Source organism: Mus caroli, unplaced genomic scaffold (genome assembly GCF_978045245.1).
Source record: "Mus caroli unplaced genomic scaffold, Mus_caroli_1 scaffold_6, whole genome shotgun sequence".
NCBI classification, from domain to species: domain Eukaryota; kingdom Metazoa; phylum Chordata; class Mammalia; order Rodentia; family Muridae; genus Mus; species Mus caroli.
In genome coordinates, this window is record NW_028227261.1 from 10,305,893 (window position 1) to 10,320,944 (window position 15,052).

The following is a 15,052-nucleotide window of genomic DNA, read 5'->3' on the forward strand; positions in this document are numbered from 1 at the left end:
TTGGTTTGTGCTTCTTGAAACAGTATTGCATCTATGGCATGAAATCAAGTGGAGTTCATTTTCTATATCCATTATAGAGAATTTTATTATTTTATTCATGCATATTTCTATGGTCATTTGCTTTTGCATCCCGGTACAGACAGCTTTGTGTGATGACTGCACCACATTCCCTTTCCTTCTGTATTCTGCAATATTCTCTGTGTAAGATGATTGTGGGATTTTCTAACAAAATTTGTGAATTCAGTGCTGCACCTATTTAGTTCTCAGACAGTGTTAGAAGACACTCTGCAGGTCTGGGTTTCCACACTTGCTTAATGCCTGCCTAGTGTTAGGACATAGACAGTTTTCTTGTTCACTTCTTCCTAGGATATCATTGTTTTCCCTGTTAGTTCCCATTAATTGTGTATGACTTTCTACAGCATTCCATCATCTGCTATGCCCCAGTTTCAATGAAAACTAATGAGGCACCAAGACAACAAGACACACATAGAACATAGATATACTGTATCTACTTGGGAGAATGAAATGTAATCTCCTCAAAGGATTCGGCATTGTATTCTAGTATGATGTCTAATGAAACACCATTCAACTCTAGGCATCATTCATGGTAGGAACTAGCCATTTGTCCTCGACTCTAGTCCCAGGAAGATAAGTTCTCAGTAACAACCCTGATAATAGTGTTTTACAGTCTGGATGCATATGCTCTGTGTTTATGTCAGGTGCCCACTGAAGTCAGAAAGACTCCTCAGATTATACGTATATTCCTTACTACACTAAATATGTCACTCCATGCTCTCATGTCTGTAGAAGTGTCGACAAGATTCTTTGTATCATCTTGCTTTTAATGTCCTTTTATGTGGTTTATTATTGTCTATTACGTAGTTGTAGTAATTTCATTTTTGTATTTTTCAAACCCTGTTGTGAAACTTCAAGAAGAGTTCCAATATTTGAAACTGGGAGAGGAAAAAGAAAAAGAATGAGTTCTCTGGTAAACACTCCACAGGTCAGTGTGCTGTCCACATTTCTTTGAAAACTCCTTTTTCATTCAAACCATTCCATAGTTCTGTAATCTACATGTGGTCATGTTATCTAAAAGGAATTTTTTCTATGCTCTTCATTTTCTTCTGGGATGAGGAGTATTTAACGGTTAGGTCTTTTCACATATATAATACCATTATATTTTCTGTGCAATTTCCATGGACTGAAAACCTGCAAATCTCAAAGGTAATCTATTGTAAATGATGCTCAAAAAATATATCGATTACGAATTTCCACTTTGGATTGAGTTTTGTCCTTTTATATTAGTGTGGAAGGAAGGTCTCATGTGTCACTTAATTTGCTTTGGAGTTCCTGTGCTCAGTCTGATGGTTATCTGCAAGCACCACAAATGCATTTGTATTGGTCAGACTGTGGCATAGCCTCAGGGGATAGCTCTACCAGGCTCCTATCAGCAAGTGCGTCTTGGCATCTGCAATAGTGTCTTGGTTTGGTGCCTGAAGATGAGATGGATCCCAAGGTGGGGCAGTCTCTGGATGGCCATTTCTTCAGTTTCTGATCCATTCTTTGTCCCTGCATTTCCTTTAGAAAGGAACCATTCTGGGTTAAAAATCTTGAGATGGGTGGATGGCCCCTTTCTTCAACTGTGGTCCTTGCCGATGCCTTGGATATGGTCTCTACAGGTTCAGAACCTCCTTTGTTGGGTATTTCAGCTAATGTCAGCACACTTGGGTCCTGGGGAACTCTTGCTTTCCTGGCATCTGGGACTTTCTATTGGCTACACCCAGTTCCACACCCCGCAGTGCTACACACCTCCATTCAATTTTCTGACTCTCTGTACTTCTCCCCTGTCTCCTCCCACTCCTGATACTCCCTCCACCCCATTTCTCTCCCCTCCTCCCTGTCCCCGTCCCTCCCTCCCTTTACTTCCCTTTATAATTTTTCTCCTAAGTAAGACTGAAGCATCCACAGTCCTTGTTAAGTTTCATATGGTTTCATATGGTCTGTGAGTTGTATCTTGGGTATTCCAAGCTTTGGGGCTAATATCCACTTATCAGTGACTGCATACAATGTGTATCCTTCTTAGGATGACATTTTCTAGTTCCGTCCACCTGCCTACAAATTTAATGAAGTCATTTTTTTTAAATAGCTGAGTGGTACCCCTTTCTGTAAATGTACCACATTATCTGTATCAATTCCCGTGTTAAAGGACATCTGGGTTGTTTCCAGTTCCTGGCTATTATAAAGAAGTCTCCTTTGAACATATTGGAGCATGCATATTTGTCATATGTTGGATCATCTTTTGGATATATGCTCATGATTGGTATAGCTGGGTCCTCAAGTAGACTATTTCCAATTTTCTGAGGAACCACCAGACTGTTTTCCAGAGTGGTCATACCAGCTTGCAACAAATCCCACCAGCAATGGAGCAGCATTATCTTCCCCTTTCTCCACATCCTAACCAGCATCTGCTGTTACCTGAGATTTTGATCTATTTGCCTTTCCCTGACGACTAAGAATGTCATTTCTTTAGGTGCTTCTCAGCCATTCAAGATTCCTCAGTTGAGAATACTTTGTCTCTGTATCCTATTCTTTTTTTGTTGTTGGTTTTTGTTTTTGTTTTTGTTTTTTTTCTTTTAAAGACAGTGTTTCTCTGTATAGGCCTGGCTGTCCTGGAACTCAGTCTGTAGACCAGGCTGGCCTTTAACTTAGAAATCTGCCTGCCTCTGCCTCCAGATTAAGCTAATGTCCTCTGCTGGGATTAAGCGGGTGGGCCACCTAGCCTGGCTCATTTACATTTCAAATGCTATCCCCTTTCCTAGTTTCCTCTCTGATAATCCTCTATCCTCTCAGACCTCCCTCTGCTCCCCAAACCACCCACTCCCTCTTCCTGGCCCTGGCATTCCTCTATACTGGGGCATAGAATCTTTGCAAGACCAAGGGCCTCTCCTCACACTAAGCCATCCTCTGTTACATATTCAGCTAGAGACATGGTCCAACCATGTGTTTTCTTTGACTGGTGGTTTAGTCCAAGGGAGCACTGTTTGTACTAGTTACTTTATATTGGTGTACCTCCTATGAGGCTGCAGACCTCTTCATCTCCTTGGGTACTTTCTGTAGTTCCTTCATTTGGGACTCTGTGCTCCATCCAATAGATGACTGTGAACATCCTCTTTCTTTCTTTCTTTCTTTCTTTCTTTCTTTCTTTCTTTCTTTCTTTCTTTCTTTCTTTCTTCCTTTCTTTCTTTCTCTCTTTCTCTCTTTCTCTCTTTTTCTTTCTTCTTCTCTTCTCTTCTCTTCTCTTCTCTTCTCTTCTCTTCTCTTCTCTTCTCTTCTCTTCTTTTCTTTTCTAGACAGGGTTTCTCGGTATACCCCTGGCTGTCCTGGAACTCACTTTGTAGAGCAGGCTGGTCTCAAACTCAGAAATCCTAATGCGTCTACCTCCCAAGTGCTGGGGTTAAAGGCATGCTCCATCACCTCCTGGTTGAAAATCCAGTTTATTTGCCAGGAACTCACGTAGCTTCAGAGGAGCCAAGCATATCAGGATCCTGTCAGCAAAATCTTGTTGACAGTTGAAATAGTGTCTGGGTTTGGGCGTTATTTATGGGATGGATCCCTGGGTAGGGTAGTCTGTGGATGGCCCTTCCTTCAGTCTCAGCTCCAAACTTTGTCTCTGTAACTCCTTCCATGGCTGCATACCCTATTTTTAATAGGGTTATTTGGTTCTCAAGAGTCTAACTTCTTTTTTTTTTTTTTTAAAGATTTATTTATTTATTATATGTAAGTACACTGTAGCTGTCTTCAGACACTCCAGAAGAGGGCATCAGATCTTTGTTACAGATGGTTGTGAGCCACCATGTGGTTGCTGGGATTTGAACTCCGGACCTTCAGAAGAGCAGTCGGGTGCTCTTACCCACTGAGCCATCTCACCAGTCCCGAGTCTAACTTCTTGAGTTCTTTGTATAGAGTGGACATTAGCCCTCTGTCAGACAGAGGAATGGTTAAGATCTTTAACCATTCCGTAGGTTGCTATTTTGTCCTATTGACAGTGGTTTTTTTTTTTTGTGCCTTACAGAAGTTTTTCAATTTTATGAGATTCCATTTGTCCATAGTTGACCTTTGAACTTGAGCCTTTTCTGTTCTATTCAGGAAAATTTACCCTTTGCAGATGTGTTGAAGGTTTTTTTTTTTTTCGCCCTTTTTCTACTATTAGATTCAATATATATGGTTTTATGTGGAGGTTCTTGATCCACGTTGACTTGATCATTGTACAAGGCGGTAAGAGTGAATCAATTGGCATTCTTCTAAATGTGTACTGACACTTGAACCAGCACCATTTGTTGAATATGCTGTCTGTTTTTCACTGGAAGTCTTTGGCCATATATTTTCTTCTGTTTATCTGTTTGTAGTGTAGATGTACACCAACTTTGTATGATGTCTTTCTAGTGTTTCTCTTCTTTGCCTTTTACACAATATTATCCTTTTGGCATTAGTATAAGGTTTGCCTAAGGAAAGAAGAATTCCATGCTAATCTGTGCAGTCCTCAGATACTGTCAGAGGAAACTCTTCCTGCTTCAATCTGACCCATGATATCAATGCTATCTAAAGCTAACTTCCTTATTATTTCATTAAATATTCTCAAATTAATTCTTCATTAAGTATTATTAATTCTTCTTTATGAAAATATCTTATGAAATCACATCACAATGTATTTGATTCTATGTCTTGTTTTTAATTTTGGGTGTAGACACTGATTTTACACTTCTTTACTGGTACAATAGAAAGAAAACTATTTCTTTTGAGTCATTCTTTTTTTTTTTTTTTTTGATTTTTGGTTTTTTGAGACAAGGTTTCTCTGTGTAGCCATGGCTGTCCTAGAACTCACTCTGTAGAACAGTCTGGCCTCGATATCAGAAATCTGCCTGCCTCTGCCTCCCAAGTGCTAGAGGATTAAAGGGCTGTGCCACTACTTTTGGCCTTTAAGTCATTCTTGAATTTTGTCTTCCATACTCTATTTCTTTGTTCTAGAATTGTAGAAACATTACAATCCCAACTGAGTATTTTAGACTAGAGTCAGGCTGTTGACACCCAACTGTAGACAATATAGTTACAGGGTTCATATTTGAGCAAAACTGACCCCTGTAGAATTTGGAAGCATAGTTTTACTAAATATGACTTTACTATCTGAGATGTGTCACTTGGATCATTCTTGTTATCAAAAAACTGTTCTTAAAAATATATTCCTGCTGGGCATGGTGGCACACACCATTAATCCCAGCACTTGGGAGGCAGAGGCAGGTAGATTTCTGAGTCCGAGGCCAGCCTGTTCTATAGAGTGAGTTCCAGGACAGCCAAGGCTACACAGAGAAACCCTGTCTCGAAAAACCAAAGGAAAAAAAAATATTCCTGCATCTAGACCTCATATGTATACATTACAATAACTAAATGTATGCTGTGAGACCATTATGTCATGTACTTTTACTGAGAGGAGAGACACAATATAGACTATGATGATTTTAGATGATATCATTTCTTAAAATGGCCTCATAGTTCCCATGACCTAACATACATCCTGTTCTTGATTAGGTTTCAGAATATGACATGAATTCTCTCTCTGAAAGGCAACCTTAAATCCAGTCAGAATATCTTTTACTGTAATTGGTTCTTGTCGCCTGCTTTCATTAAGCACCATGTTCAAGGAAACTAATAGAAGAAAAAGACTACTTTGGGTAAGGCTTCCAGAGGATAGCCATCAACCATGGCAGGGAGGACAGATAGAACATTTCCATGTTGTTGAAATAGAAAGGTGAAAGATCACATCCTCAACCCCAGTCACTAAAGAGGAAGAGAGAATTAAGATGGCTTGGATCTATTCTCTTTTCTCATAGCCAACCCCCAGTGTTATACTTTTTTCAGCAATGTTCCAACAACTAAATTCCTCTAAACATTGTGACCAACTGAGGATTCGACTTTAAAAATATTATCCAATAGGAGATTTATTCATTCATACCTATATAATCAGTCTTCTAATATCCTTGTACTTGTTAAATTGATTTTGATATGAATGTAGAAAACAAAGCTCTCATTTTTTGTTTGGGTTTCCTATTTGTTTGTAAAATAGGGTCCCACACTCTAGTCCTAACTTTCATGTGTCCTAATATAGAGACCAGAATGGCTTTTAGGTCACATAAATCTCATTGCTCGAGCCCCCCTGACAGCTAGGATGAAAGACCTACCCCACTGTATCAGGCTTGAATTAAACTTTTATTTTTCAATATCTCTGCTGACATGCAACAAGTATTTTGTTCCTCTCTGTGATGTATGACTTCCTCGACTGAGCCAGCTCCTTCAGTTTCATTAACAGGCTGATTTTTTTGTTTGTTTGTTTGAATGCTGTATCTTCATATATTGGCCCTCTACTGAGTTACCATTAGGCTTACAGAGTTCATTTCGTGTTTCATTTCAGATTGAGCATGCCTTAGATTTTTATACCTCTGGATACAATGTTCACATCCTGCATTATCATAAATATTCCTTTAGCCACTCATAGGAGTTCTCTGGTCTTTCATTAAGTTTGTTTCTGCCTTCTTTGAGTTCCTGTGCTTGGTCCCTCTTTATGTCATTTGACCACACTGAATGGTGTTCAGAGTATATTTTGACTTCTGTCTCTTGAGTTTGTTTCATAATTCATTTTGTCATGAGTATTGCTATTGTATTAGTGATTTGGGTAGGGAAATTTTATTAACATTGTCATATTGCTTTAGCTACAGCCTCTCAATTTTCTTTTACTATATGTCATTTAGGTCAGGTGGCAGGGATTTCCATATTAGGTGTTATGAATAAGCTTTGAGAATCTAGGTTGGTGGGCAGGAACTAGGTTATAGGTACACTCTAAATATATCATTACTTGCTTTCATGGCTGTACAAACGTTGTCAAGATTCCTGGTATCATTTTGCATTTAATTTTTTAAAAATATGGTTTACCAACTAAAGAAGGGTAAGGCAGAGTAGCCATGGGGGCGCACCTGACCCGGCGCTATCTGTGGGATGCCTCGGTGGAGCCTGACCCCGAGAAGATACCCAGCTTCCCTCCGGACCCCAGCTTTCCGGATCTCAAGGAGCGAGTGATGGTGGCCACACAACAAGAGATGATGGATTATCAGCTGACACTGCAGCAACGTGACTACTGTGCCCACTACCTCATCCAGCTGCTGAAATGCAAGCGAGACAGCTTCCCCAACTTCCTGGCCTGCAAGCACGAGCAGCACGACTGGGATTACTGTGAGCACCTGGATTACGTGAAACGCGTGAAGGAGTTTCAACGGAGCAGCGAATGCTCCAAAGGAAGAAGCGGGTAGCCCAAGGCCAGGGAGAAGGAGAGGTGGGCCCTGAGGTGGCCCTGTAGGGATTACCCGCCAGCCTGTGGACCTAGTGAAATAAAAGCTTTGGGTCACCTGCCTAAAAAAAAAAAAAAAAAAAAAAAAAAAAAAAAAAAAAAAGGTTTACCATTTTCTGTAATGGAGTTGTATTTATTTCATCTTTGAATCGTTCAATTCTTGATGTGAAATTTTAAGAAGAATTAAATCTTTGTTCTTCACATAGAACCTGGGAGAAGTTCAACAAAAAGAATGAGTGTATCTCTGCTAAACATGCCACAGGTCAGTGTCCTTTCCACATTTCTTTTTTTTTTTTTTAAAAAAAAAACAACTTTTTATTCAAATCATCCAAATGTTTTATTCTCCACATATGGAATATTATCTAAAGGGCTTTTTTTTTTTACGATCTTTATTTTCTTCTGTAATAGTGAAAATTTAATGTTTTGGTCTTTCATGTATACATCATCTTTATATTTTAACTTGATTTTATATTGTGAGGACATATAATTCCCTTGGACTAGATACCTGCATGTTTCAAAAAGGATCTATTGGAATGATGCTCAAAGAACAGATTGATGGGTATTTTCTATGTTGAATAAGTTCTGTCCTTTTGTATTAGTGTAAAGTAAGGTCTCTTGTGCCACATAAATGGCATTTCAGGGAAGGTCAGGTTTCTAGCTTGTGAATGAGGATATAGAAATTCACATCACTAAAGAAGATATGAAAGAGTAGAATTTGTAGAAGGTAAAATTATAAGAGATCCACTGTTTTGAATCCTAATAGTAAATAAATCATTAGCTCCCTAGGGTCACAGATGATGGAAGGAAAATGTCTTTCTTTTACCATTATTGTGATTGTGAGCTGATACAGATTTCAGTATTCTAACAACATTTTTTTCACGGCTCATGTCACACAGTAATCACTGTTGACACCTGAAATCTATTTGTCTCAAGAGAGATACTGTCCCTGTGGTAAATTCTCAATATAGAAATTGTTATTTTCCTCTCTTTTTGGTTTCAGAAATAACTTTAAATCCTGTTTTCTTCACCTTGTATTTCATTACATGAACTATATTAGTAAAATTTTCTAGAGAGGATAGCTATGGTGCTGTACATAAACCATCAATTTACAAACATAAATGAATGTTCTTTCTTTTTTTTTTTCGAGACAGGGTTTCTCTGTGTAGCCTTGGCTGTCTTGGAACTCACTCTGTAGACCAGGCTGGCCTCGAACTTAGAAATCCGCCTGCCTGGGTACCTCCCGAGTGCTGAGATTAAAGGCGTGTGCCACCATGCCGGGCAGGAATGTCCTTTCTTATTTTTTGTCTATTTTTCGTTAGAAGGGAAAGACTTGAATCAGTCTATGCTAATCCTCTTCAGTCAAGCTGTGCATTACATAGGGAAAACTGAAGGGTTGTGGCAATGTTTCGATTTTTTATTACAATACTATCTTCTTTAAGTACATAAGTGTATATCTGAATGTTTTTTATGTACACTGAATGATACATTATGCCCCTAAAACCATGAGTACAGCCCCAAACCCTTTGGGACTGAATTCAGACATAATAGTGAGCTGCAATATATTTAGAGAGAATTAGATTATTTTTTAAAGTTTTAACAGCACGTACCTTTAACCTTTATTCATGTCGCAGGCTTACATTTTTTGAGGCATATTTGTAATAAAGACAATATATAGTCTGTATATTATAATTTTTGATAAACAAAAGAAGAATTACAAATCATACTTCTCTATGAAAGATGCAATTCTTATATACATATGGTCAAATTCTGAAGAAAAAAATATAATTAGAAGATTGAAATTTTCAGTTAAGTTAATACAGTGATGAATAAGTCATTAAATTTTAATGAATATTTAGTATAATTCTCCCTGAATTTAAAAACACAAAATGATCAAGAAATGATTATACTTCATTGGAATGCATTGTCACATATGTTATGTGCTTATACATACATATCTAATCATTTTATAGTGAAAGACCATGTGGTATTATTGAAATTGTTATTATGCATATTGATTATGCCAACATATGTAAAATGTTAAATAATTTTAAAGCTCCCTAATACTGTTTTTTTTTTCTATTTTATGATTTTGAATATATTTTCATAAAATAATTTCCAAAACCATTTGATTTTCTGTGTCATGGAACGTTCAGTGTATGATGCAGTTCTATTGTGCTTAATGAAAAAGCTTAGTCATTTAGTCCATCCATTATTTCTGCATTTTGTATTCTACCTGTTTCTTCTAGAACTTGTGTAGCATTGAACTTAGGCCTCAGATTGTCAAATGGACATGTTGTAATACAGACGTGAGATACAGCTGCACATAAGACTAAGCTGGTGTCCATATTTGAACAAAGTGGACATTGTAAAATTTGAAAGCATATTTTTTTATCATAACTTGACTATCTCTAATGGGACACTGAGATTCTGTTTAATATCAACCCATATATCATAAAGCTACATTACTGCATCTAGACATCAAAAGTACATGTTATATTCTATAAATGTTTACTGCTTTTGAAATTACATCATGCATTCTCAGAGAAAAAGAAATATAAGGAAGTCTATTAGTAGTCTAGAAAGTTTCTTTGAATAAAGTTAATTTCTCTTCAATATACGTTGCTTACATTTGCCTGAATGTATGCATATGTGCTATGTATTTCTCCTGTCAGTAGTGTAGTGTTCAGAAGAGATCATTGGATTTTTAACAAACTGGGTTTAACAATCTACTGTTTAGTGCCACGTGGGTGCTGGGAGTCAAATTTCATAATAGATGACATTAAAAGACAGTATACCATCCAAACTGCACACCAAAAGTTTTGAAAAGAGTGATGGTGGCAAATCTTTCATGTGCTGTGAAGGTCTCAGTAAATCACAGAAAATTCATGAAGACAAGAGCCTTTCTTTTTTCTTTTTTCTTTTTCTTTTTTTTTCTTTTCTTAATTAGAGAGCCTTTCTAAATGTGAGCATTTTAGTAAGTCATTCTATAGATTGTCTGTGGAAGAGCAGCAATTCGTATCTATAGACACATTTCCATAGCACTTTTAGAAAACATTTGTTCTTCATATTTTCCTTCCTAATCTGCATCAAAAAGGATATCTTTTTATAAATTTATTTATTATTATATCTAAATACACTGTAGCTTTATTCAGATGCACCAGAAGAGGGCATAGGATCTCATTATGGATGGTTGTGAGCCACCATGTGTTTGCTGAGATTTGAACTCAGGACCTTTGTAAGAGCAGGCGGGACTCTTAACCACTGAGCCGTCTCTCCAGCCCCAAAAAGGATATCCTTTCTTTTCTTTTCTTTTCTTTTCTTTTCTTTTCTTTTCTTTTCTTTTCTTTTCTTTTCTTTTCCTTTCCTTTCCTTTCTTAAGATTTATTTATTTATTATATGTAAGTACACTGTAGCTGTCTTCAGACACTCCAGAAGAGGGTGTTAGATCTAGTTACAGATGGTAGTGAGCCACCATGTGGTTACTGGGATTTGAACTCATGACCTTTGGAAAAGCAGTCAGTGCTCTTAACCGCTGAGCCATCTCACCAGCCCCCCAAAAGGGTATCTTAATTAGTTTTTTTGTAAAGTAAAAAAGTATTTTTGTCCAGTATCAGATAGGTAGTTTTCTATTCCAGGCTCTGTTAACCTTCAAGGATGTGGCCTTGGACTTCTCACTGGAGGAATGGGAATGTCTCAGTTTTGCTCAGAGGTCATTGTACATGGATGTGATGTTGGAGAATTACAACAATCTGTTGTTTGTGGGTAAGAATGAACTTCTTGTAGAATTCCCGTTTCTTTCTTTGAGTTTTCCTACTATGTGTTTATGTAAATGCTCTGAGATATCCAGATGGCCTTCCCTTCAGTCTCTTTTCCATTCTTTGTCCCTCTTTTTCCTTAAGACAGGAGCAATTCTGGGTCATTATATTTGAGGTGGGTATGCTGTCCAATTTGAAAATAACATTTAGCAGGCTATTATCATTTCCAGACATTTGATATAAATCATATTTGGGTTCTACATGTAATGATTCAAAAGAGAGAGAGAGAGAGAGAGACAGAGAGAGACAGAGAGAGGAAAACCTCTCTTGAGAGTAGGAATCCATGAGATCACTGATTATTGAGTCCCTTACTCCTTATATAAGTAATTCATGTCACCTCTAATTGCCCTTATTTTTTATTCTTTGTTTTTTGTTTCAGAAAATCATTGCATACATGGAAAGTATGAGAAGGTCATGGATCAAGACAGCCAGTACATTGTTCTTGAACACACGAATATTCAAGAGAAGTCTTCTAAATGGAACAAGCTTAGCAATGTGATTCTAGAATCCTCCGATTATACACCTCAGAAATGTACTGAATGGGACAAATGCTTTTCCCAAAAATCCCATCTTAATATTCATCAGAAAATTCATGCAGGAGAGAAACCTTACAAATGCAGTGAATGTGACAAATGCTTTACTGAAAAAGGCAGTCTGAGAATTCATCAGAGAATTCATACAGGAGAGAAACCTTACGAATGCAGTGAATGTGACAAATGCTTTACTGAAAAAGGCAGTCTGAGAACTCATCAGAGAATTCATACAGGAGAGAAACCTTACAAATGTAGTGAATGTGACAAATGCTTTATTGACAAATACAGTCTGAGAAGGCATCAGAGAATTCATACAGGAGAGAAGCCTTACAAATGCAGTGAATGTGACAAATGCTTTACTGAAAAAGGCAAACTGAGAAGGCATCAGAGAATTCATACAGGAGAGAAACCTTACAAATGTAGTGAATGTGACAAATGCTTTACTGACAAAGGCAATCTGATAAGACATCAGAAAATTCATACAGGAGAGAAATCTTACAAATGTAGTAAATGTGACAAATGTTTTAACCAAAAATCATCTCTTAATAATCATCAGAGAATTCATACAGGAGAGAAACCTTACAAATGCAGTGAGTGTGACAAATGCTTTACTGTAAAAGGCCATCTGAGAATTCATCAGAGAATTCATAAAGGAGAGAAACCTTACAAATGCAGTGAATGTGACAAATGCTTTACTAGAAAAGGCAGTCTGAGAATTCATCAGAAAATTCATACAGGAGAGAAACCTTACAAATGCAGTGAATGTGACAAATGCTTTACTAGAAAAGGCAGTCTGAGAATTCATCAGAAAATTCATACAGGAGAGAAACCTTACAAATGCAGTGAATGTGACAAATGCTTCACTGAAAAAGGCCATCTGAGAATTCATCAGAGAATTCATAAAGGAGAGAAACCTTACAAATGCAATGAATGTGACAAATGCTTTACCCAAAAATACCATCTTAATATTCATCAGAGAATTCATAAAGGAGAGAAACCTTACAAATGCAGTGAATGTGACAAATGCTTTACTAGAAAAGGCAGTCTGAGAATTCATCAGAGAATTCATACAGGAGAGAAACCTTATAAATGCAGTGAATGTGACAAATGCTTTACTGAAAAAGGCAGTCTGAGAACTCATCAGAGAATTCATACAGGAGAGAAACCTTACAAATGCAGTGAATGTGACAAATGCTTTACCACCAAATCCCATCTTAAATATCATCTGAAAATTCATACAGGAGAGAAACCTTACAAATAGTTTGTATGTGACAAATACAATACTCACAATGTCAGTCTGAGAAATCATGAATTTTTTCATACAGTAGAGAATATTTATAAATGAAATGAACGAGACAATCCTTTACCAAGATATATCATCTTAAAATTCATTAGAGAATACTTAGAGAAGACAAACTTTTCAAATATATTTTAGGTATGAATCCTTTCCTTTTGGCCTAGTTCCTAGACTGTAACAGTGAATACTTACAGGCTAGAAACTTAACGCATGCATTGTATGAAGAAATATCTTTGACTTCACTTCAGGATAGAGAGAACATCTAAGAACTTTTTAAGGGAAAGTATTTCTGTTGGGGAAAATGTGGAATATGTTTTATTCACGGTGTATTCTTGACAACACTTGAGGCTCCACACTAGAGAATTAGTATGATTATGAAAATCTTATGAAAACTTTCATGCAATGTTCAAATCTTAGATAATGTCAACTATTTATGCAGGGAGAAACTCTGAACATGTGAAAATGTAGAAAGCTTTTCATGACACAAGTTTTTTTTTACTTGTTCACCCTCAAATATTACAAGATGAAGACAAGTTGGGAAGTCAGAAGATAGTATTGTGTAACACTTTCATTGAGACAGAAATAATCCATTACAAAAGGAAACTATTTAAGGTCTTTAATGCAATCCTCAAAATATCTAATAAAACTGATAACATTCTGTATATTTAATTTAAATGATCCAGTTAAGAAAAGTTATACTTAAAAGAGTACCTGGCAAACTGAGCCACTCAGACAGCATATTCTTTATCCTATAAATATGCTTGCAGATGTGAAGTGTGCTTCGAGTATCCAGTAATCATAATTCTTCTCAAATGCTTGTTAGGATAACAAGTGACTCTGAGTTTCTTGTGATCTGGTCAACAACTCCTTTCCTATTGTCCTGTAACTAACTCCAATAAAGCTGAAAGAATCTACAAGTTTGCTTTGGTTGTTTTTAACTTGCACTTGGGATACTCAGATGAATATATGTAGTATCTTCCCAGGAAATGCCTCACATAAAACATACGCAGAAGTCATGAATATTTTTGCAAACCTATATCATAAAGTTAATAGTAATGATTTTCAACTGGTGGATAACAATCTCTTTGGGATGTAATGACCCTGTCATAGTGGTTGCTTAAAAGCATAGGAAAACACATTTTTCCAATTGTCTTAAAACTGAGAAATCATTCATTGAACTGCAGGGTAGTCTGCCCACCTAAAAATAATTTGAATTCAATGTCCGTGTTTAGCATTAAAAGAGTTAGAAACACTGTTTTACATATGGTGATTTGTGTTAACTGAAATAGGTAAAATTCAGTTCAATGTTCCAGGCAAGTATTACTAGGTTAAGATAAAAAGGCTCAAAAAAGGAAATATGTAGATGCCTTCAGAGCCTCAGAAATAACTCTTGAATTCAAGGAAGTATGAGAGAAAAATAAAGAAAAATACATGGAAGCATGGCTTCATAGATTTCAAGGATACTGGCCATTGATTTCAGATGATAATTCGTATTTTCTGCCAATTGCTTCATCAGGGATGTTGAAACACATACCAGGCAAATGAAAATTAGGTGGCTTGAGTAGCTCTTACTAGTCTGAAAATTGCAACCAGTTGGACAGTCTCTCTTCATTCTCATTGCACATGTTCAGTGGATTTAGGCCTCACTGCTTAATGACTGAGAGATCATTACCCAGATCTGAAGTGACTTCCAGGTTCATGGAAAATTTTCTAGAAGTACACAATGAAGACACATCTTACCTTGTACCCCTCACACAATATTCATTCTATAACCATTTATACACACACTTCTTATCTATTGTACCGCAAGCATATGGTGATGGTTGACAAAATAGGTCCAGGTAGACTCTGTTTGAGTTGTGTGAAAGATAGCATGTGTATATTGATAAAGATGCAAGTCCTTGGCTTGGTATAATTAGCCATACCATGTTTGAAGAACATGGAGACAGAAGCTCACTGGATTTGGAACATTTACTATTTGTGGAAAAGCATTGTAAGGTAAATAATAAGAGCC

At 36.9% G+C, this 15,052-nt stretch overlaps 1 protein-coding gene and 1 pseudogene across 1 annotated transcript; both read left to right on the forward strand.

Annotated features, from left to right (window-relative positions):
• The first annotated feature begins 6,992 nt into the window (after positions 1-6,992).
• Positions 6,993-7,467, forward strand: LOC147004096 (NADH dehydrogenase [ubiquinone] 1 beta subcomplex subunit 7 pseudogene; annotated as a pseudogene).
• A 158-nt stretch (positions 7,468-7,625) lies between these two features.
• LOC147004097 (uncharacterized) lies at positions 7,626-13,002 on the forward strand. The gene is made up of 3 exons (XM_085838666.1): positions 7,626-7,655; positions 11,029-11,155; positions 11,588-13,002. The coding sequence occupies exons 1-3, from the start codon at positions 7,626-7,628 to the stop codon at positions 13,000-13,002; spliced, it is 1,572 nt and encodes a 523-aa protein (XP_085694792.1).
• Positions 13,003-15,052: the final 2,050 nt, after the last annotated feature.

Excerpts from the sequence above, each read along its gene's own strand:
- LOC147004097 (XM_085838666.1), top strand. The coding sequence starts at position 7,626 with ATGAGTGTATCTCTGCTAAACATGCCACAG. Across the intron at positions 7,656-11,028 it reads CTCTGCTAAACATGCCACAG|GCTCTGTTAACCTTCAAGGA; the intron begins GTCAGTGTCCTT and ends TTTCTATTCCAG. Across the intron at positions 11,156-11,587 it reads CAACAATCTGTTGTTTGTGG|AAAATCATTGCATACATGGA; the intron begins GTAAGAATGAAC and ends TTTTTGTTTCAG.